The sequence below is a fragment of the Tiliqua scincoides genome, chromosome 2 (assembly GCF_035046505.1).
Source record: "Tiliqua scincoides isolate rTilSci1 chromosome 2, rTilSci1.hap2, whole genome shotgun sequence".
Classification (NCBI taxonomy): Eukaryota; Metazoa; Chordata; class Lepidosauria; order Squamata; family Scincidae; genus Tiliqua; species Tiliqua scincoides.
In genome coordinates, this window is record NC_089822.1 from 118,041,045 (window position 1) to 118,064,779 (window position 23,735).

The following is a 23,735-nucleotide window of genomic DNA, read 5'->3' on the forward strand; positions in this document are numbered from 1 at the left end:
TCGAACTGGCAACCTTGTGGATGTTATCTTCAGGCAGACGGAGGCTCTACCCTCTAGACCAGACCTCCTGCCCCTCATGTGTTGTTTGATCCGAACTCTCAGCCACAGGTTTGTGGTGAGGATCACATCAGATATCTTTGTATGTGCCACTGGGAGCTCTTTGAAGGAAGGGTGGGATTAAAATGCTATGATGAAAATGAACCTTTCCCTCGTTGTGAACTTCCCAAAGGCAACTTGCTGGTCAAGCCCATAAGAATGGGCTATGATGAACCTTCATTGGCATGATCAACAAGGGAGAGTTTAGATCCCCATTGTGGGGTGGTTTTGGCAATCACGCTAGGAGGACATGTTCTGGAAACTTCTCCTGCAATAGTCCAAGATGTGTTTATAATCAATACCAGTCCTGTTTCTAGAGAAATACATATGAAGTCTGGATAAACTGGTTCCCTTCAATTCCTAAGCCTAATGCTGATTTCAGTGCAATTAAGTGTTTGCGCTGGTCTTGCTCAATGCTGCCTCAAGGACAGTGCAACCACTGCCAGATGCAAGGGAGAGCACCAAGATGCAAATCTCTTGTCATCTTGTGTACTCCCTAAGGCAGGGGTGTCCAAAGTTTTTGGCAGGAGGGCCACATCATCTCTCTGACACTGTGTCAGGGGCTGGGAGAAAAAAGAATTAATTTACATTTAAAATTTAATACATTTACATAAATGTATATATTAAAGATGAACTTATATGAATGAATGAAGGTCTTGCAATAGCTCAAGGCCTATAAAAGGACTTGCACAAACCAAGGCCAGCCTTTCCTTTGCTGCCGCTACTGCATCACAGACGTGAAACAGCAAGCAGTGGAGGGAGCTCTCATCCCACAGCTCATGCAAAAAGGTCAAACAGTTGCCCTCACACTGAGAGTAGTTGCGTTGGGCCAGCATGGGCTCCAGCAAATCTCCGGAGGGCCAGAGGCTCATTGGAGACTGGGGGCTCCCTGAGGGCTGCATTGGGAGTCCTTGAGGGCCGCAAGTGGTCCCAGGGCCAGGGTTTGGGCACCCCTGCCCTTAGGCACTTGGTGGGCCACTGTGAGATACAGGAAGATGGACTAGATGGGCCTAAGGCCTGATCCAGCAGGGCTGTTCTTAGATCCTACAACGGCATTGCAAGATAAACGTATCTTGTCCAGTATGCTGCTTTGAACACAGCAGAGATCCCGCTCCCTGCTTTTCCTCCATTTATGCTGGAGCCCTGCCCCACAGAACCCAACAACTGTATATCTATTGCCACAACATTCTGTTACATCTGACCTCTGATTCTATTAACATGTGTGTGTGGAGCCTCACACATGTACTGTACTTTTGCTTTTAATTGAAACTATCAGCAGCAGAAAGGAGACAATTCAGTCAGAGAAACCACTAGAGTCTTGTGTGAGTGTTTTCTCCAATATTTATTTTACAGATAGCAAACCAAATACAATTTTTTAAAAATTCCCACCACTCACCCTCTTCTAAACCACATACAGTATGTTACGTCCCCCTTCCCTTACAAGGGCAGGAGGCAGAAAGGAGGTTCTGGCGTTTAACGCTGGCACATTTTGGCCAACAGAAAGGTAAGAAATGGAGACTGATGATGTTCCATCACATTCTTGTCCCCCCAGCTTCAGAGGAGGGTGATCAGGTGCTAATGAGAATAGGGCTCCTGTGCTTTTTAACAGTTGTGCATGGGAGAGAACTTGGCAGATACACCTTTTCTCTCCCCTACATAAGCAGCACATGTCAACATCTCCTCTCAGGATACGAGAGCCCTGTGCCATTAGGCCCAAGGCCCACCTTGCGCTGCATCCTATTTCCCACAGTGGCCAATCAAATACCTCTGGAAAGCCCACAAGTAGGAGAGAAAGGCACACCTCTATCCCATCACTGATCCTCTGCAACCAGAATTAAGAGGCAAACTGCCTCTGAACATGGCAAGCAGCACATCATGACTAGCAGTCATTGATAAATTCCATGAATTTGTCCATCTCTTTACATGCCAACTAAGCTCTTCCACCCAACTATTAAAGGCACAGGAACCCTGTTCTCTTTTGCATCTTGCCAACCAACAAATATACTCGTGCATGCTTAAGTGGTAGCTGGAGTCTCAGTTTTGTCTCTCAACCTCACCCACTCCACAGATCATGCAAAATGAGGTGGTAAAACTCTGGGCTGTACAGCTGCAGATGGGGCATATGTATGTCAGATCTCTGAATTTTTCCGATGGATAAAATTCCCTGAATGTGGTAAGCTAGCATATCAGGGACAGAGCTTTGACCAAGCTTTCTTCCTGTTGTGCTTGTTTTCTACATGCAGATGTACAACAAAGTTGGCTTATCACAAGCCAGAGGCTCAGGCCATCTAGCCCGGTACTGTCAACGTTGATTAGTGGCAGCTCTTCAAGGTTTTTCCCAGCTTTACTACCCAAGATTCCTTCTTAGCTGGCCATGCCAGGGAATGAACCAGCGACATTCTGCATATTAACCAGGCCATTAGTTTTAGTACCCTGCATTGCAAAACACAAGCCCTCACCTGCAGCAAGAAGTTAGACAGTATATGGAACCTGCCAGCTGCTCCACCACCTGATTTGGTGTAACATATAACAAGTTTGGGGGCGGGGGCGGCGTGATTCACATTTTGCTTTTCTCCTCCAGGAGAAATTATGTTGCAGAATTATTCCAATGGTTCATGTTCAACATTCTCCTTAAATCTTACCTTGTTTGGGCTGTATATTCCCTCTTTGCAAAAGCAGTGGGTTAATGGCTATCACTCGATAGAAGAGATACAACAGTCAGGATAATTCCAGTGGTAATTTTATCACATAGAGCTCAATTCTGTCCAGTTCTCCAGTGCTGATGCAGCTGTGCCAATGGGTGTGCACTGCATCCTCTGGTGGGGAGGCAGTCACAGAGGCCTCCTCAAGGTATGGGAACATTTGTTCCCTTACCTCAGGGCTGCATTGCAGCTGTACCAGTGCTGGAAAACTGGATAGGATTGGGCCCTTAAAAATTAGGTACGCCTTAACATTTTGGCATTCACAAGCAAAGGAGGACAGATATGATAAGGAGGTGACATACTCTCCCCCCACTCAACAATGTATTTATGAGCAGACAGCTGCCTGTACTCTGCATAAATTTGCAAGGAACCTAGCTGTGATCATTATGCCAGGTGAATTAATATGAAACAACAGTACACCAAGGGTGGTTACATTCTTGCAGAATCTGGCATGGAATTGAATAACCTGATCAACTCAGTTTTCATTCAGAAGAAAAGAGAGGAACAAGTTTCTGGTCTAAATGGTTGTGGAGGAAGAGAATGGGGAATAGTAGGAAATACACTGGGATAGGTAGAACTTCTTAGCCCCTTATGTCTTCTGCATGACTTTACCTGGCTGTCTTTGGTCTTCCAGCCCTCCTATCTATGCCCTCAATATGCCCTTTCATTCTTTCGGCATCGCACACAATAGTTCTGTAGCCTTTGTCAACATGGATTCAAAACAAAATAAGTTATGCAAAACCTTTAATTTGCATAATTTAATTTGGTTGCAAGATTGCAGGGAGGAAGGTTTACTGAACACAAAGAAAAGACGCATTGTACATCCATACAGAGTTCAAAAGACAATCAGTCCAATTGGCCAAACATCGAGAGTCTTTCCTGCAAAAGTGGCAGCCATCCTAACAACAGTTAGGGGGTGTCTTGTCAGGAGTGAGTGCGTTTCTTACAATCAGCCATCAGGGAGCAGAAGGAAATGAGAGAGCATGCATTAGGGTTAAAGGAGTAACAGTTATAACCACACAAGAAAAAATAAAAAAAAAGTTGGTGCAGTTTGTTCAACCGGCCACTAGAAGGAACCCCAAGATGGGCAAAAACAAGAGCCAGAGATTTCCCAGTGGGCAAGGGTTGCAGTTTCTTCAGGCAATCACTAGATGAGTATGTTTGATTTAAAGAAAAGAAACAAGACTTCTGTGCGTTTTGGGCTACTTCTCTCAACAGTCCTTTTTTGACCAAACTTACATCCTTTGGAGGGCAATGGGTCAGGTCCTGACCATGGTGTGGCACACCACGCACCCTGGCCACAGCCCCCTTCCCTGACTAAGTGTCCCACCGAGGAAGGGGTCAGTCCCTGCCCAGAGCACTCAAGTCCACAACGGCACCTAATTTCTTGTGAGGGAGATGAGGTCCTTCGCTTTGCCTCCATCCCTTTGCTCCCTCTCTGCAAGTCCACCTGGAGGTCCTGGTTCAGCTGATGAGGCGGTAGAAGACCCAACACCCAAAGGCCACCCAGTGGCTTGCCCAGTTCAGTTCAGACCACTTGTGGATTGTGTAGGACATGCCGTAGCCCTGGAAAGGGAAAGAGCTTGTGTTGGGAATACAGACCAAAGCTTAAGGCAGATATGACAGCAGTGCTAATGGGGAAAGTTGGAAGAGCTGACCCTCAAAGGCATCCCACTTTTCCTGCAACCTTGGGGTGTTCCTGGGCTCTGCACAGTGTCTCTGGATGCTCAGGATGTGTCTGACTGGGAACCTATCAGACATGTCAGAAGCTGGGAACCTGTCAGAGCGAACTAGGAACCTGTACATAGTCACAGAAATACAGCCCTTCCTCCTCCCAGCATAGTTTAGCTTAGCTGGGACACTTCTATCCCACTTTTCCTCTGAAGTGCAAATTGATCCTGCCTTCGCTCTGCTATCACATTGTGCAGTCCAAAGGGGGGGGGGATGGTGCTAAGCAGCAGGAAGGAACCCAGCTGTTGCCAGCAGGAAGTTGGGCCCTTTGCCATTTGTAGGGTCCCCTGGAGCATTGCTGAAAGCAGGGGGACTCCACAAACTGTGATGAAACTGCAGGATGAGGGCATGTAGCTCAGCCTCCATGTCTTTGGTGCTAATGCCAGGGATCTTGGGGTCCACCTCTTCGTTTCATACTTCACTAGTGCTCCTAAAAGCAAGACCATCGCAGGTCCCAAGTGCGCCTGGATGTTGCCACTTACTCCCACCCCACCTTACCTGCTCTTCCACAGAATCATCTGCATCCATATCAAATAAGGAACCTAGATAGGCCAAGTGGAAGACTGCAAGAGCTCCAAACAGCAGGTTGAGGAGGTAAACCCACAGATTCTGTAGAAGAAGGATGTGAAGATTCAGTCCAACTGGGCCCAACTAGGAAATCTCTCCAAACCAGGCAGGACTTGGAGAGAATGTTTTGCATGCATCATACCATGTTCAAACCCCTCCCCCCTGCATCTGGGAATGATCTCTGGTCAAGACCCTGGAGAACAGGATAAGGCAGTTGATTGAGTAGATGGACCATGGGCAGGTTACTGTGCCCAAGGATCCTTAGAGCCTTGAATCCCCAGGTTCATCTCACCGTGTTGTGGTGATGGGAACATCCTGGCGGGCACTTCTTGGAGAGCAGGCAGGCATTGAAGATGACAGAGAGCCTTTTCCGGAGAACTGGGGAACCAAAGCGTTAGATGCACAATTAAAGGCATCGCTGCTACCAACAAAGCTTACATTCAAAGTCAGCTTGCAAAGCAATCCCATATGGTGCACATTTGAATGTTGGAGGGTGTCACAATTTATAAATCTTGACATTCTAGGATCAGCTGGATTCCTCTAGAAGGAATTTGTGCTTGAGGATTGCTCGATTCCACTGTAAACTTGAGAATCTGGATTTCTTTTGTTTTTTCTCTTTACACGCAGCAGAAAGGAAAACATTTCTAATATCAGAGCTGTATGTATTTTGTGATTCCATAAAGAGAAATTGGGACTGGGCACCGAACTCAGCAACCCAAAAATGGTGGCTTCCATCTTAACAAAAGCAAAGCAAGCTTCTAGCCCTCAAGATTGTGAAGATAAGCTTTGGGACAGTGCCTGGTGGAATCTCAGAAACCACCAGGGAGAGAAAGATTTCCATTTAGAAAGAGCTTAGGCCTGACATTGTTCTTGTAAGTTACACAAAATGCGCAAGTAAGGGGAAAGTGTAAACTCGAGTTGTAGGGCCCCCAAGATTCTGCCTATCCATTCCCCCAACTTTAATAGCACAGTGGTGTCCACTAGGCAAGTGTTCATACAGATGGAATTTCAGAAATCAAAGTAAAGCATGTTTCTAGATTGCAAAGTAACAGGCAAAAATACAACTTTGAGCAGCTTTTGCTGAATATCTGAGCCATATTAAAGTTTTGGGGGAGATTTCCAGTGTTCAGTTAAGACAACTCCTGGCCCCTTACGTCTGGGAGTGAAAGGGCATTGGAGTGGCTACGTGGGAGCAGGGCAGAAATGGGGTTGGGAGAACCAAGGCACATAACTTTAGTCTCCAGGAGAACATATACGGTTGCCAAGTTGGGACTCACCATGCTCAATGTAAGTGATGAAGCCCAGAGACAGCAGCACAGCAGCCAGGTGGAAGCTCAGCCCCTGGGATGAAGAGAGACGCTTTTCTGAACAGAAGCTCTCCAACAGTTCTAAGGAATTGTCTTTGGATGCAAGTCCCATTCAGTCCAGTGAAGCTCACTTCTATGCATAGCATAATAATCAAGAACTGCCTTCCTGAACGTACTGCTTTTAAAGCCCAATTTAAATTGAGCTGACTCAATTGTGTGAGCAACAGTCTGAAGCAGTGCTGGCCCAATCCTGAGGCGAGGTGAAACAGGTTGCATCAACAGTGGATTCTGAAGGGCCTGAGAGGGAAGGCAGATTTGGTGCACCTCACCTGCACATCACCCCAAGGGTGCCACTGCTTCCTCCCTCCAGTCCACTGCTGACGCAAGCTGCAGTGATCAACTTCCCACTCATCAAGGTAAGGACTTCTCCCCTCCTTACCCTGCATGTTGTGCAGTCTCCTTAAAGCCAGAAGTGCAGGTCTTCCAGCTTCACTTACAGGGGTAGCACAAATGAAGGTGCTGCTTCGTTCACGCGTCAGTTTAAATGAACTGGGAGTCTCACACTTTCTGGGTTGTATTGAAACTATGCGAGAAGGTTGGTAAGGAGATTTCTTTTTTCTTTCTAGAGTGCTGCAGCAGAACCAGCAGCCTGAAGGACCTTTTCACATAGAAATAATGCAGATAATTCCATTAGCACAATGCTAGTGGGTAGGTCAGGGCAGGGCCTCTATATTTCTGGGACTTCAGAGATGTGCTGCACTTTCTATAGGGGTACCCGTCAAAGGGGGCTCGATGATGCAAGAACAGGTAGTTGTTATTGCTCTCAATGCAATGGTGCCCCCAAATGACAACACTGCACCGCCCCCCAAAATGAATAGCAATTCATTTTTGTGAGAGAAAGCAAAAGGGCTAATTGATGGATGCTGCTGAATCTGCCCTTGATGACCTGAGGATTTTTTTGGGGGGGAGGGGAGGAGCAGGTGTTTCTCCATCGCAATGGTCTTGCTGATTGTAAGTTTAATTTGTCCAATGAAATTTAATCAGAGCCATTGAGACAGCTCCCAACAGCACTGCCCTATCTCTGTCTCCTCCAGACTTCCTGTCTCCTCCAGACTTGCTCTTCCACTTTATCCTCCTCTTCCAATCCAAGAAGTGGGAGGAATAGAGACTAGTACATAACCAGGTAATGGGGGGGGGGGTAGCATTAGACATGCTGCCTCAGGCACCAGGAAGACTTTAGGCCACCCCCGAGTGTGAGCATGCACACATGTGAGAGAAAGATAGAGAGACATACTCACATGCAAGAGAGCGCTGGCTGCATAGGTGACAATGATTGCTGAGAAGGTGCCCAGTTTCAGGGAGTTCTTAAAGACATCTGGAAACAGAGCACATTAGGAATGGGGGAGGCCTTCCTTACTCCCTATAGGACTGCCTGGCCAGCTGTCCCACCTCCTCTGATGAGATGCAAAAAAAAAACAAATGGCAGTTTCACTTCAGGCAACTGCCCTGATCATTTTCCCAACAGGTCCACTATGGTGACCCAAGTATCTAAGCACCCCTTCCTGAAAGCTGTTCCTCCAGTACTACCCCAAGGGATCCTTTCTGCAGACACCAGAGTACAAGAAAGCTCCCATCTGTGGGGAGTCACTGCTTGACACTTGCCTGAGGTCAGCATCTCAGAAGAACACAATAGCCTTACTAGATCAGGCAGATGTTAATCTAGTCCTGCATTCTTTTTCAAGCAGTGGCCATCAAGATGGGTCCAGGAAGCCTGTGAGCTGGACATGAAGGCAACAGCCTTCCCCCGTTGTTTGCCGCCACCACTGGAACATTGGGGTATGCTGCTCCTGAACATGGAGGCTTCATGCCAAAGGGCTGTTAAGAACTTATCCTCTCAACAGCTCTTTTCCTCTTGGAATTTTGTCTAAATTTTGAAATCCTTTAAGCTACGACCAGCCATCCCGTCTCATTGAAGTAAATTCCACAGGTTAGCGATGCACTGTGTGAAGAGACACTGCAAGGCCCTACACAACTGACCACAAAGAGACTGTAAGCATCCTTACAGGAGTTCAGCCAACGGGACATGGGCAGATTCCAGCTGGTGACCACCTCCACCATAGAACGTGGCAGCTCCACATTCAGGGGGCGGGACACTGTCAGATCCCTGGAAGGAGGACGGAATAAGCTGTTACATAAGGCAAGATACAAGGGTTCAAAAAATGGGTATGGTCAGGACTGCGTCAGAACTAAGCATTACCTGAAAGTGATAGGAGAGACTGAAGAACAATCTAACATGTTAAAACGGGTTAAAACAAACCCCTCCCCAACTTCAGTTACATCACACTTACAAACATCTCAGCTATTGAGGCACTCTATATTAAGAATATTCTGATTTGTCTCCTTCATTCTAGGTCTGGCACAGTTTTGAGTACAAGAGATTGCTTACACCAGGACTCACCATTTCAGATTGTCCTTCTCCTCAGTGAAACCAGCTCCTGCCAATGTGGCTGTCGTTTCAGACAAGAAGCCTACAAAATAGTTGCTGAAGTGGAAGGAGCTGGCACTTTCATAGGCCCGGAACCACCTGTGTAGCAACAGAAACAGTCAGCTTTGGAAACTAGAGAAGCTGAAAATACACCATACCTCCAAGATAAGGTGACTGAAATGTGTTAAGACTCACCTCACCATGGTGCTCCTGGAATGCACAAGCAGGGAGGAAAGAAAGGGGCAGGAATCAGAGAAATAGAAAGTAAAAAAGAAATGTGTCAGTAGACCCCCAGAGCAGTAAAAGCCCTATAGACAGAACTGCAGAGCAAGGAGAAAAGCCACAGAGACCTGTTCTTGGCAGGGGAGTTTTGAATAAAGGCAGCATGGTGTGTATTCTGTGACGCTGCACAAGGGCTGATTTAAAAGCAAAAACCAGTTTCTAGCCCTCACAGGTGTAAAACTAGTCTCAGAAGTGTGTGAACATCACACAGGGCCAGTCCATCCATGGCCCAGTGACCATGATAGCCAGTCTTGGAGAACAACATTGCGCTTCAATGTCAGTAAGTGTAAAGTCATGCACATTGGGGCAAAAAATCAAAACTTTAGATATAGGCTGATGGGTTCTGAGCTGTCTGTGACAGATCAGGAGAGAGATCTTGGGGTGGTGGTGGACAGGTCGATGAAAGTGTCGACCCAATGTGCGGCGGCAGTGAAGAAGGCCAATTCTATGCTTGGGATCATTAGGAAGGGTATTGAGAACAAAACGGTTAGTATTATAATGCCATTGTACAAATCGATGGTAAGGCCACACCTGGAGTATTGTGTCCAGTTCTGGTCGCCGCATCTCAAAAAAGACATAGCGGAAATGGAAAAGGTGCAAAAGAGAGTGACTAAGATGATTACGGGGCTGGGGCACCTTCCTTATGAGGAAAGGCTACGGCGTTTGGGCCTCTTCAGCCTAGAAAAGAGACGCTTGAGGGGGGACATGATTGAGACATACAAAATTATGCAGGGGATGGACAGAGTGGATAGGGAGATGCTCTTTACACTCTCACATAATACCAGAACCAGGGGACATCCACTAAAATTGAGTGTTGGGCGGGTTAGGACAGACAAAAGAAAATATTTCTTTACTCAGCGTGTGGTTGGTCTGTGGAACTCCTTGCCACAGGATGTGGTGCTGGCGTCTAGCCTAGACGCCTTTAAAAGGGGATTGGACGAGTTTCTGGAGGAAAAATCCATTATGGGGTACAAGCCATGATGTGTATGCGCAACCTCCTGATTTTAGGAATGGGTTAAGTCAGAATGCCAGATGTAGGGGAGAGCACCAGGATGAGGTCTCTTGTTATCTGGTGTGCTCCCTGGGGCATTTGGTGGGCCGCTGTGAGATACAGGAAGCTGGACTAGATGGGCCTATGGCCTGATCCAGTGGGGCTGTTCTTATGTTCTTATGTTCTAACAGTAGTCAGGAGCAATGGAGTTCACTCCACACTTCCTCTGCTGCTCCACCCACCTATTCCTTTTGTGATCCAGGAAGTGGGAGGAACAGAAGCTGGCACATCACCAAGTAAGGAGGGGCAGCATTTGGCACACCAACTCAAGTGCCAAGAGGTTTGGGGCTAGCTCATACAATGGGTGCAAACCCTACCTGTCTATTCCTCTACCCAGTGCTAGAACAGACTGTTTCACCTGCTGGACTGTGGCTACTATCTTGCTTTCAAAACTACTGCTGATAAAGATCAGAATGGCCCTGTTGGATCAGACCAGGGGTACCCAAACTTTTTGGCAGGAGGGCCACATCTTCTCTCTGACACTGTGCCAGGGGCCGGGGGGGGGAAAAAAGAATTAATTTACATTTCAAATTTGAATAAATTTACATAAATGAATATATTAGAGATGGAACTTATATGAATGAATGAAAGTCTTGCAATAACTCAGGGTCTATAAAAGGCCTTGCACAAAGCAAGGCTGGCTTTTTCTTTGCTGCTGCTGCTGCTGCATCACAGACGTGAAACAGCAAGCAGTGAAGGGAGCCCTTGTCCCACAGCTCACACAAGAGGTCGAACAGTTGGCCATCAAGCTGAGAGCAATTGCGTTGGGCCAGCGTGGGCTTCAGCAAGTCTCTGGAGGGCCAGAGGCTCACTGGAGACTGGGGGCTCCCTGTGGGCCAGATTGGGAGTCCTCGAGGGCTGCAAGTGGCCCCAGGGCCGGGGTTTGGGCACCCCTGGATCAGATCAAGAGTGGTCAGGCAGGTACCTCTGGAAAACCCACAAAGAGTGTGAGAGAGTGGCCTTCCACTGGCATCTGGTATTTGGAGCCTCATAAGATTGAGTCTCTATTGAATTAAATGCCTATTCAGGTTCAGATCCTGAAACTAACACAGACTCAGTATCATCATGAAGCAGGTCAGTGGGTTAGATCTCCACAGCAAGCACAGGTAACCACAAGGAACACCACTCTATACCAGCTTGGAGAAAGAAGGGCAAACCCTTCTCCAAAGCCACTGAAGGACACAAAACACAACCAAGGCAGAGTTATGCATGGCCACTGAAATACAACGCAAAGCTACCTCATCAGGCATTGGCTAGCCACAGTCAGCAAGCACACTGACCACAAGCTGCAAAGCAAGCAGAAAGACCACCGCCAACATACTATGTCACAGATTGAGCCATGATGAGAACGAACCACAGGACACATCGGCTGCTGGCCACAGAGAAAAATGAATGTATCAGAACCACAGGACACAGAGACAGGCAGGGAGCAACCACACCACGGTGCCTCCAAGCAAGTGACAGGACAAATGGGCCAGCCTCCCCCCCCCCAAACAATCACCACTAAGGCCATGGAGCACATATGAGGCAAAGAACATAGTCGCTCACTGAATGGGATCATGAACCATGACAGTGAAAGAGAAATACCATCTAGGCTTTTACCTGGTTCTGCGCTTTCTGCTGGGAGTGATGTGATCCCAGCGGAGGGATAAGGGAAGGAAGAAAAAAGGATGAAAGGAGGTAAAACAATAGAGGAACAGAGAGAGAGAGAGAGAGAGAGAGAGCGCTCATCAGAATATTGAAAATACTGTTCCTGGAAGGGACTTTCTATACCGCAGCTGCCTGGCAGGGAGAAGTTGTACAGACACAGTTGTACAAGACTGATAGAAGGTGCCGCAGCTCCCAAACTTGTCCCTGCCTCACAGATGCTAAATTCAAGAAGTAAAAACAGTTCAGCATTCCAAGACACTCTTGTTCTCTCATGGAAGGGTCGCAACACTTTGAAAGCCAGACTTTTAAAGGACAGCTGGAAGGGGCAGTTCTGAAAGAGGAACTCATGAACAAACATGACAGCATTTTCTCAGAGAGTGATGAGGATTGCAGATGGTGCTCTTGGTACAATATGAGCCAAAAAGGTCAACCCACATAGACGAAGATTACAACAATTGCTGCAGAAACAGGCATTGGAATCATCATACCAGCAAGGACAATAGTCCTGACACTTGTTTCCAGTTTTTAGTGATAATCTGATGTAACATGAAACCATGGTTTGTGCTAACCATAGTTCAGAACCTACTCCATGAAGCAAGTTTTCAGGTATACAACAGCCAAGCCACAGTATGGAGCTGCTTGTCTGTTTTCATTTCCTGCCTGCTCAGGTCTCAGCTTCATAAGGCCCCTCCCAGCCTGTGCTCCTATGCTACTTGAACCAGCCACACAAAATGTTGCCTTTGTTTCCAACTGCCTCCCAATAAACATTTAAAAACTAGCACACACCTGTTCCCTCCCTCCCAAAGTGGCTGGAGAGGGGGTGGGAGCCAAGTGGTACCTTGGAGTCCCCCTCTTCCCTTACCTTCTGCTTTGGCTGCTGGGATGCAGCAGCCTCACTTTGCACAGGTTGTTTAAAGTGTCCTGAAATGACAAAGCATGCTGGAGCCCAGAATACAGTTCTCTTCCAGGTCCCTTTAAACAGGCAGAGCAAGGAGGCAGCACCCAAGCTGGATGTAAGGGTAAGAGATGGGAGGCTGCAACTATCTCCTGGTTCACCTGGCTGTTTTCTTAAGCAGCCAGGTGGGTAAGAAGTTGGAGATGCAGCTGCAGCAGTTGTATTTTTTCCCCCCTGCCCCTTCTTCCTAGAGGGAAGAGGGAACTGCTGCTACCAGGATCCTATTCCACTTGACTTTAATGCACTGGAGTGTCTCTGTCACTGGTGGGCTGGAAGGAGTAGTGGGAAGGTGCAGGGTGTGGGGTATTACCCCTTATCTTTTTGCCAACCTCTCAAACTTGCTACTCAATGAGAGGTCTTCAGTTGTGTCATCTGAGGGCCAGACCTTGGTTCACTCCCATTTCCATGTTGTGGCCTCTTGAGGTGGAGTAACAGCCCTAACTGGGATTTTTAAAAATAATTCATATCCCCTCTTTCCCTCAAAATAAACAGAGCTCTCTATGACAACGGACTGTGAATTCAGACATAAGAACACTGTGAGCACAAACTGTGGTTTGCTGACCAGCTTCAAACTGTGGTTTCAGGCACTAGTGTGTCTATTCCAGCCAAACTACGATTTGTGGGGAGGCTCAGGTTCAACATTAAAACAAACCACAATTTTCAAGGTGTTTAAGCCCCATTTGAGAGTTTGGGGAGAAAAACATTCTGCTTACTCTCAGAGAATTGAAGAGGCCCTATAAATGATGAACAATAAAAGGCATGGCTATGAATGAGATTGAAGAAAGGAAATTTACAGTTTTTAAACTGCTCTTCTAGCACCGCAGACACCCGCCCATAATTCGATCTCACAGAAAGGTCGAGGGAAGGTCTTAAGCCAAAAATCAAGGAATTTTCTATGTCCCTCAGAGAAGTCGGGGTTAAACTTAGGGGGTGTCTGACTATAATTTTGCCTGAATCATAAATCAAATCCTTCTCTAAGGTGCCTGATGTGTTAATCACGAGGCTCTACATATAACACATAACTGAGAGTGTGAAATTCAATTCACAGCAGAGAGACAAGCAACAAAGAATGACTCAGCAAGTGCAGCTGCACATAGTTGCAATCCTAATTACTCAGAAGAAGACCCATTGCTTTCCATGGGTGTTATTCTTAAGCAATGGTGCACTGAATTGTAGCCTGGGACTTTGTGTCAGATGGAAATGAGGATGACATCCTAGGGTTTTAAACACCAGATCCCGAAACTGAGGGGGGGGGTGTGTGTGTGTGTGTGAAATTCTTTGAAAATGACTTGCCAGGAATTGTTCTGAGGCAGCAGCAAAAAGAGAAGGAAGCATTTTAGCTTCTTCTCCAAACAGGAAGGGAATTGAAGGTGCTTATGGCTGTTGTGAGGAGACTTTGTGAGGAGTACAGTGCAGCACTTCCATAGCAGCAGCCCTCATACAGATTACAGTTCCCATACGCGCCTTCCCATCCCTTCCTGTTTGGAGAAGAAGCTAAAATGGCTGCCACTGAATACTGTAATTACTAGTAAAAATTCTTTTTCCTCCACTCCTGTGTCCTGCTTCTCAGTCAAGTCCCACCCCCCACTTCACCAGACAGCTGCTAAACTTCTCAGAAGCTTCTGCTTCATTTACTGTATTGACCCATGCACAGGTCAAACCAGGGTTTCAGGCTCAATTTTTAGGCATAAATTTTTTGACTTACAGGTGAGTATATACTGTATATATATAGGTGATTATAATTGTATCGGAACCCAAAATTTTTCTGGAGCTCTACAGCATTCTCAGCATTAAGATTAATCTGCCCCAGTGTGGAGGAATCTCCTTTAGCTCAATGTTTTGGCTTCCACAGCAAACCGAATGCCACCAGCAGGAAGTTGTGAGTCCAAAGCATCTCTTCAGAGCAGCCAACTTACTTTCTGAGGAGCTTGTAGCTGTAGAGGGGTATTAAGTAAGAGAAGAGATAGGGGGCCACGCAAGTGGAGATGATGAGGCACACCAGGCAAAGGAAGAAGCTCAGGCAGACTTTCTGGAACCAGGAGAAGCTCTATATGGAGGGAAAGAGACAAAGAATCGCCTTTAGTGTGTCCTCTGCCTACTTACGGAACCATTTTTGAACAGTTTTGCAGTAGCACCACAGAGGAGGGCTGCTCTTCATTCATACACACCCACCTCTCAGTGGCAGGACTGTCCTGCGTGGGTGGCTGCGAAGAACAGCATTTTCTGGAGGTGGGGAGAGGCAACCCCTGTTGCTGTTGAAGCAGACAGGAGAGCCTTGCCTATCTCAGTGCTCTTGCCGCTCAGGAACATCTTGAGATAAAGGATGAATTAAGATCCCAATGCCAGGAGCATGCTAGTAAGAGCCAGACAATCCTGGAGCAGAGCAGGCAGCTAGGAGGTCCTGAGGGCCTGGGACAGAAGCCAGTTGTGTCCAGCCTTTACATAAGTGAGAAGACAAAGGAGAGCCAGTTGAAAACCCTAATATGGGCGGGTGCAAGGCTGTAGCCAGGATGGGAGCACCCCACAGTACTGCAAATCCCTCAGAAATATACTAGGCCCACTAGATCCCATCCCTAAATGTTCAGTTTTCATTTCAAAGCTATCCCAGGACATGACCTGGAGGCATAGGCAACAGCCACCTGAAACTAAGCAAGTTTAGGTCTGGTCAGGGCCTATGTGGGTGGCTGCCCAGGAACCCCATTATATCACCTTGAGCTCCATAATGGAAGACAGGAAGTTTCAAAACAAATAAACCAACCAATCCTCTCGCCTTTTGACATAAGGGGAGGGAAAAGAAGATGCAGGTATTATTACACTCAGTAAACAATATACCTGTGTTTAGTATTCTAGCAATGGGTGATAAGGTACTGGCAAGCTCTTGAACATGTTTCTTAATTTTATTAAAATGTCAAACATTCAATATTTTAATGCACTTATACTAAGTGTTCATTTGTATGAATATAAGGTACTGTTCCACCAGTCAGCTATATAGGTTCTCAGATTACACAGGGCTACAAAATTGAGGGTCAGAAAAGTTTTTCCCAAACTTTATGGTGGTTTGATATGAATTTGGGGTGCCGATTCCAAAAATGGCATCTGTTTTGCCCTATCACGTCTAGTTTTGGAGATATAGCATAGCCTCATTAGTGAATGGTTCAAGCAGCTTTCTCATGGTGTAGCTCAAGAAGTCCTCATGAAGAAGCTGCTTGAACCATTCACTAAATAGGCTATGCTGTGTCTCCAAAACAAGATGTGATAGGACAAAACGGATGCCATTTTTGGAATCAGCACCCCAAATATACCCAGGAATTGGTGTAACGTTTAAGGAAGCAAAATGTGTGTTGGCCTGTGTTATCATAGCTGAAGGCAACAGCACTCATAGATAAAATCTCTGGGTATACTGACCATAAAATTTGAAAACAACTAATGTTTAATGAATTAAAAAACAATGTTTTGTCCTACAATCACTGTAGACATCATCAGGCATCCAAAGGCAAAACTCCACCACGCCGATGTCAGTCCTGCCATATCAGGAACAAACACTAGAGGGCACTCACCATCCTCCTACTCTCCACAGCCTGCAGGTAGGTGCGGAAACGGAACCAGGGTCCAAAGATGACAGTTCCAACAAAGTAGATATAACCCATGAACTCCACTGGGGAGGGAATGGCTGGCACCTCACCCCGGTCCAGATCAAAGCCCAACGAGACAGCCTTCATGGCCACAATCATCTGGGCACCTTGTGGCAATGGACAGACATGCAAAGAAGTTCAGCGCTTACATTATTGTAGGTAACTGACAACATTCATTGACACAATGAACTTTACTCAGCGCGTGGTCGGTCTGTGGAACTCCTTGCCACAGGATGTGGTGCTGGCGTCTAGCCTAGACGCCTTTAAAAGGGGATTGGACGAGTTTCTGGAGGAAAAATCCATTATGGGGTACAAGCCATGATGTGTATGCGCAACCTCCTGATTTTAGGAATGGGTTAAGTCAGAATGCCAGATGTAGGGGAGAGCACCAGGACGAGGTCTCTTGTTATCTGGTGTGCTCCCTGGGGCATTTGGTGGGCCGCTGTGAGATACAGGAAGCTGGACTAGATGGGCCTATGGCCTGATCCAGTGGGGCTGTTCTTATGTTCTTATGTTCTTACAAGATATGGTGATGGCCACTGGCCTAGATTACTTTAAGAAAGGGTTGGACAAATTCATGGTAGATTACAGTACATGTTTAGGTACATCCCTAAATACCAGATGGTGGATACACACAACAGGGGAAGACCTCCACCTTCATGGCCTGCTTACGAGCTTCTAGGAGCATCTGGCTGGTTGCTGCTGAAAATGAGAACACTGGAGCAGATAGTCCTTACAGATGGATCCATCAAGACAAGTCTTCAATTCTTCAGTTTGAACCCAGGAGTCCTGACATCCAGCTTCATTCCTTTAAAGCAGGGGTGGGCAAACTTTCAACTTTAGGGATCCTGAACTTTTAACAATTGTGTAGAAGCGGGGGAATTTCATCACAGAGATGAAAGTTTGCCTACTCCTGCTTTAAACAACCAACCTCGTACTATACCCCACTTCCTTTCGAGCAAAGGGCACAATCCCAGAAGCATCAGAACAGGCCAAGCATATCACCATGACAAAGTAATCAGAACAGAACATTCAAGCAGCATTTTTTTCTCCTCTGGGAAAGAAAGTGCACTCTTTCTTTCAAATCCAGTTTTGCTGGCCCAAAGAACCCCCTCCCCCATCTTATCCCATGAGGCCTGCTCAGTATCTAGAGAGAGAAAATCTACCACTCACCTCTCATTTTGTGCCAGCTGACTGTGTCCACCATGTGCATCTCCCTGAAAGGCGGGGGGGGGGGTGAAACAAGGAGAGAAGATAATAGTCCTGCATATCTACAAACAATTTCCTTTCGTTCCTGTTTTCTTCCCCTTCTCTTTTCCAACAGAGAGGCTTCCCAATAAAAAGGAACAACATCAATGACAAAGGCTGGGTAACTAGAATCCCTCTGACTCAATGGAGTTCAGCCACACTGTGTGCCCCTCATCACTTTTACCATGGATATGCCGAATGGCTCAACTTTCCTTCCAAATTAACAAAGCCATTGGATTGAGCTCCCTTTCATTGCTACAAAGTCTTCACACTGGTCCCCAACTTTAGTCTGCATTCTTTTCATCTTGCTAACTTCTTCCATTGGTCAGTCTCCTTTCTCAGTGGCCTGCTCTAATCTCCTTGCCCATTGATATCTCTTCATCAGCTCATCTGCAATGGCCTCGCAATCCCTTTAATTCAGATTCCCTCTTCATCAACTTCTTCTTCTTCAGGTATGCCTCGCCAAGAGTTAACTCTCTGTGCATCACCAATTAGTTATATGATATTTGCCATCCACCTATGGTAAGGCCCCACTGACCAATCTTCTTTCCTGCCTTCTCTCTGCCCCATTGCGCCCTTCCCCCAGCAGATAACTTACTGCCACAGCAGCCGATTTCTTGTCATCCCTTCCCACGCATTCCCAGTCCTCACTCACCCCATGAGTAAGTAGATGAGGATGGTGATGGAGAGCAGAACACCACGCTGGGTTGAGTGGCGGCAGAGGAACAACACCAGGTAGCACAGGAGGCTGAGCAGTACCACCCACACCATCTGCAGCTGAAAGAAGTGGTAGAGCGCATAGAAGCCACTGGCCACTGTGCTCAGGTGCTTGGCATAGGATGGAAGAGCTGTGAAGGAAGGGAGGAGGAGGAAAAAGTGAGGTTAGATGAGAGGGCGCCATAGGCTGTGTTTCCCAGATCTCTGTTTATTGAAAGAGAGAAGGAAGAAATTCACAGAGAATATCCTCACTTCTAGGCTAGTTTTGTGGCAGTACTAGGGTATGCCTTATGACATTAAAAATGTCACTTCTGGTTTTATGAAAAAAAAATGGAAGTGCCGTTATTTTCATTCTAAGGCTCAGCTTGAATCCAGCAGAGGATTGCACGCAGGGGGGCGCCACAGACCTGATCTGCGGATACAGGGGCCCCCTGTACACATTTTGGGACACAAAGTATCTCAGGGACACACACACACACACACACAAAGATGCAAATGTCCAGGGATGCCAATGACTGGGATACATTTGGCCGGGACACAGTTGTGCAGGATGCAATGGTCCTGTCACTTTTTATGCCACAGCTGAAAGAGTGGTTGTGAGACGGGTGACAGCAGCAGTCAGGAAAACTGGGGGTCGTATGAGGATCTGGACAGAGAAGTACTGACAAGGTAAAACAATTAAACCTGCAGTTGTGTTATAAAGACAGGGAGATGTGCTTTGGGCAAAGGGGAAGATATCATGGCTCTCTGTACTTCCTTGGTCCACAGCCCTTCCCATCTCATCCCTGGCCTTGCTTCCTGTCTGTGGCACAGCTGAATGATGATGTTTTTGGGCACTACAGATAATTTCAGTGGTCTTTGAAGCAAGAAGTCAAGCACTCTGCGTGGAGGGGGGGACTGGTAGTAGAGATAAACCCCTCAATGACTGCACGAGGCTGGCAGATCTGCAAGCAAGTTACCATGGAGAACTTGGAATTTCAGGTCAAGCCTCCTAGATCTACATCCAACATGATGTCTCTCTCCATTGGACAACCACTGCGGCCTGATTGAATAAAGGCAGAAAATCAGGGAAGGAGGCTATAGTTGTGCACAGGATCAAGTGGAGGGAATAAGGGGCTGCAGTGGGGATTTCTGAAAGGGTCTGGTGACTGTTTGTTCAAGGAACTACCTGGAAGGTTTGATCACCAGTGCTGGATGATGAACATGGTTGCATTTGAAGGTTGTGTGTTTGAGAGGCTGTGTGTCATTGCCTGAACTTACCCAATCTCCAGAGGAGACGGCACATCAGGCACAAGAGCAGAAGTGTCCAGACCTGTTCAAAGCCCTGCTGGGCAGTGGGCAGCACACAGCCACTCAGCAGCTGCTCGTAGAATTCCTCCCGTGTGAATGTGGCCATGGCCAAGGCCTGGAGGAAAGAGGAGACAGTGGTTATCAAGGAAGGTGGGTGAGATGTGATGGGTTCTCCTCTAGAGCTAGTTCACAGATCTGCAGTGCACACAGTCTTGATAATTCCAGCTGTATGCACTTTCACATGAGTATGTGAAGGATCACAGCATCTGGGCATGCTCACACAAGGGCTCAGCTGGGCAGATTAAGGCCCAAATCCTAACCCACTTTCCAGCATTGGCATAGCAGTGCCAATGGGACGTGTGCTGCATCCTGCAGTTGGGTGGCACTTATGGAGGCCTCCTCAAAGTAAGGGAATGTTTGTTCCCTTCCCTCGGAGCTGCACTGCCCTTATGTCAGTGCTGGAAAGCGGGTTAGGATTGTGCCCTAAATCAGCTGACTTCCTGCAAGTCATTCATCACTGTACAGATGAAGCTACCATCTGCTGAGTCTGGCATTTGTCCATTTAACTCAGTCTTGTCCACATCAACTGGCAGTGGCTCTCCAGGGTTTCAGAGACAGGTCTTTCCCAGCCCTACCTGGAGATGCTGCCAGGAATTAAAACTAGATCCTTTTGCATCCAAAGCAGGTACTTTGTCACTGGCTACAGCCCCATCATCCTTCCTAGTCCAACAAATCACCTGAATGTTCAGCAGTGATGTGCACAGCCCACATGTAGGAATGTGAGACCATCTTCCCTCCCTCCCCATGCAGCCCAGAACACCTCCCTTTCCACATGCCTGCCTTCCTTCCACATGGCTGACATTAGAGGAGTCAGCCAGCAGTGAGGAAAGCCCATATCTAGGCATCCTCTTAACAGCAATCCTAAACATGGATGGAGGTAAGTTACACTAAAATCTAATATTTCTTCATAACAGATTGAGGACAGCCTTGAAATAAATCTCTAAACATGATTTGTAACTTTCTGCGACATTTCCCCAACCTACAGCAGTGTTTTTCAACCTGTTTCTCAATGCACCACTTCTCACATTGCAATTATCTTAAATAGCACCAATACCTAAAATAGCCAGGGCCATGACATCACTTCTGGGTTCGCAAGGCTCAGAGCAGTTGCTTCTTCGCTCTGAGAAGCAGTCGCTGTGCACTGTTCTCACGAGCACTTGTGAGAACAGGGCGCAGCAACTTGGTGAACTTGGAGCAGCTACAGAACAGGGCGCAGTGACTGCTTTTCAGTTTTGCTCAGAGCAGTTGATTCTTTGTCAAACCCAGAAGTGACATCATGGCCCCAGGTGCCATGGACCCTTGTATATCACTGGACCTGTATCACAGGCGGAATTCCCTGACCTAAAGGGAATTCTTAAGTCACCACAGGCAACCAGTCAGGCTACTCTTTACAGGTCAGGAATATCAGCACATGTTATTCCAGAGTTCCACAGCTCCATAGATGAAAAAGCAGAGGCCTCTTTATTGAAGAATAGAATCGGCCCTTCCAAGAGCATAAATCCAGTTTTTACTTTAATTTTCTGAAGCTAAATGAAGCAATCACAGGGGGCGATGGACTGATGAATGGAAGGGTGCCAGAGAAATTTAGACTGGATGCACGGACTTGGTAGAGAGTGAAGAATGGTGCGACGGATGACTGAATGAAACACTACATATGGAGGTATCCCAGCTTGATGATTCCACAAAGGAGATCTGTGGCTGAGCAGCAGGCCGGTGGAAAGATAGTGGAAATTGATATGCCTCCTGGTGACTGATGGGCACATGCAGGGACAGGAAGAAAATGCTGGCGTGTGGGAAGGCTGAACAAAGGAAATTTCATTCTCGAGAACTGAAGGAAAAACAATCTGGTTAGGATCATCTTGCAGCTACCCAAGCGCCAGCCCCAAGAAAAGCCTGCTCTGTCTCACAACTCGTGCCCCCCTCCCCCACCATGGAACTCAAGCCCAGGAGTGAGGGGGCAGTGGTGGAAATCCCCTTGAAACTGCACTGATGCAGTCGATCAAGGCTTGGGAAGAGAAGGCTAGGATTCCCTGCCATCACGGGATGCAGGGATAGGAACGGAAATCCTTTGCAGATCCTCAGATAGTCCGTCACCAGCTGCATTGCGGGAGGCGCGAGAAAGTGACGACCCCCACCACCCTCATCCAAGTGCCCCTGGCGGGCGCCCTGTCCCTTTAGGCCAGCGGTTCCCTCTGGTTCCAGCTGTGCTCCTTAAAGAGGCAGGCAACGGGTGATTGCTCACTCACCTACGCACCTTCCTCCACCACCCTCCTCTTCCAGCTCTCCGGGACGGTGTGTCGCTTTTCTTCCTTATCCCACCAAAACTGGAAAGCTGGGAAGGGGAAGGGGAGGTGGGCGGTGGGCAGGGGGGTTAAAGAATCCCTTTTTAAAATTGGAGGAGGATCGACTCCTAGGACCAATGAAAGCGCCAGAAGGAATAATCGAAGCTTCTGTGCACCCAACCGGGTGGAAGAGATGAGGTGGGTGCAAGAGGCAGCCAATGGGGAGGAGGAGCAGCCAAGAAAAAAATCCCACCCTCTCCATCTTCCCAGGTTCGATTCCTGCCTCTCTTCCTCCTGCTGCCACTCCAGCAAAAGAGCTGCTTGCAAAGGTCTGGAGGGAAACCCTGCCAGCAGTGAAAAAAGTGTGTGTGTGTGTGTGTGTTGTTGCCGTTGCCGTTGCCAAATCCAAACAACGCATAACCAGCAAATGGAGACCAGAAGTTGCAGTTCCAAAAAAGGAATCCGAAGTGGTCCTCCAAAGAGGGACCCGATGCAAAGCTGTGTGGCATGCTGCACACTCGATAAACTACGATTCCCAGGATTCTTTAGCGGAAACGCCCCCGGTTCAAACCGGGGTATAAAACGTATGTGCAACGATGAAGGGATTGGCGAAGGGGTCAGCCATAGTAGAGTTACCGCGCATTCTTGGCTTCCCTATTCAGATGTACGTTCCATTGTGTCCAGTGGGATGTACTTTTAGGTGCTATCCTAAACACCCTTTCCTGGAAGTAACATCCCCATTGAACACAATAGGACTTTACTTCTTGGCATGTGTAAGATAGTGCCAGCAGTCTGGTCAGGGGTGTCCAAAGTTTTTGGCAGGAGGGCCACATCATCTCTCTGACACTATGGGGGCCGGGGGGGGGAGGAAAAAGAATTAATTTACATTTAAAATTTGAATAAATATACATAAGTTTACATAAATGAATATATTAGAGATGGAACTTATATGAATGAATGAAGGTCTTGCAATAGCTCAAGGCCTATAAAAGGCCTTGCACAAAGCAAGGCTGGCCTTTCCTTTGCTGCTGCTACTGCATCACAGACATGAAACAAGAAGCAGTGGAAGGAGCCCTCATCCCACAGCTCAAGTGAGAGGTCAAACAGTCGCACTCACGCTGAGAGCACTTTGTCGGGCCAGTGTGGGCTTCAACAAATTTCCGGAGGGCCAGAATCTCATTGGAGACTGTGGGCTCCCTGGGGGCCAAATTGATAGGCCTCGAGGGCCGCAAGTGGCCCCAGGGCCGGGGTTTGGGCACCCCTGGCCTAGGTGAACGACAGCTTGCGGGTAGCACTACTAGAGCGCTCTCCTTGGATGGGAGATTTGATAAAAGAGCTTCGGGGAGAACTTTATCCTGCCAGGTGATGCCAAGAATGCGCCGGAGGCAGCACATGTGGAAAGCATTCAGTTTCCTCTCCAGTTGTGTGCAAAGAGTCCATGACTCACTGCAGTACAGAAGTGTACTCAGGACACAAGCTCTGTAGACCTGGATCTTGGTATGTTCCGTCAGCTTCTTGTTGGACCAGACTCTCTTTGTGAGTCTGGAAAACGTCGTAGCTGCTTTACCTATGCGTTTGTTTAGCTCGGTATCGAGAGAAAGAGTGTCGGAGATCGTTGAGCCAAGGTACACAAAGTAATGGACAACCTCCAGTTCATGCGCAGAGACTGTAATGCAGGGA

The 23,735-nt window shown here is 47.4% G+C and overlaps 2 protein-coding genes across 5 annotated transcripts in view; one reads left to right on the top strand and one right to left on the bottom strand.

The window, feature by feature from the left end:
- FTSJ1 (FtsJ RNA 2'-O-methyltransferase 1) overlaps window positions 1-8,852 on the top strand; it is a 33,304-nt gene extending 24,452 nt beyond the window's left edge. The window contains exon 10 of the mRNA XM_066613698.1: window positions 8,815-8,852. Within this exon, the coding sequence (XP_066469795.1) occupies window positions 8,815-8,831 (17 nt within the window). The 3' untranslated portion in view covers window positions 8,832-8,852. The remainder of the gene's footprint in view (window positions 1-8,814) is intronic.
- PORCN (porcupine O-acyltransferase) lies at window positions 1,430-22,109 on the bottom strand. Of its 4 annotated transcripts, none has more exons than XM_066613690.1 (15): window positions 22,020-22,109; window positions 19,684-19,828; window positions 18,362-18,554; window positions 17,632-17,675; window positions 16,384-16,565; window positions 14,743-14,873; window positions 11,824-11,838; window positions 9,084-9,098; window positions 8,862-8,987; window positions 8,467-8,567; window positions 7,702-7,778; window positions 6,374-6,437; window positions 5,389-5,474; window positions 5,028-5,138; window positions 1,430-4,364 (listed from the first exon to the last, which is right to left on the bottom strand). In XM_066613690.1, exons 2-15 carry the CDS (start codon window positions 19,817-19,819, stop codon window positions 4,263-4,265), a joined length of 1,383 nt encoding a protein of 460 aa, XP_066469787.1. In that variant the 5' UTR covers window positions 19,820-19,828; window positions 22,020-22,109; the 3' UTR covers window positions 1,430-4,262. The 4 variants fall into 4 exon arrangements, with proteins under 4 accessions (XP_066469787.1, XP_066469788.1, XP_066469789.1 ...); XM_066613691.1 differs by having other exon boundaries at window positions 22,028-22,108; XM_066613692.1 differs by lacking the exon at window positions 11,824-11,838.
- Between the last annotated feature and the right edge of the window lie 1,626 nt (window positions 22,110-23,735).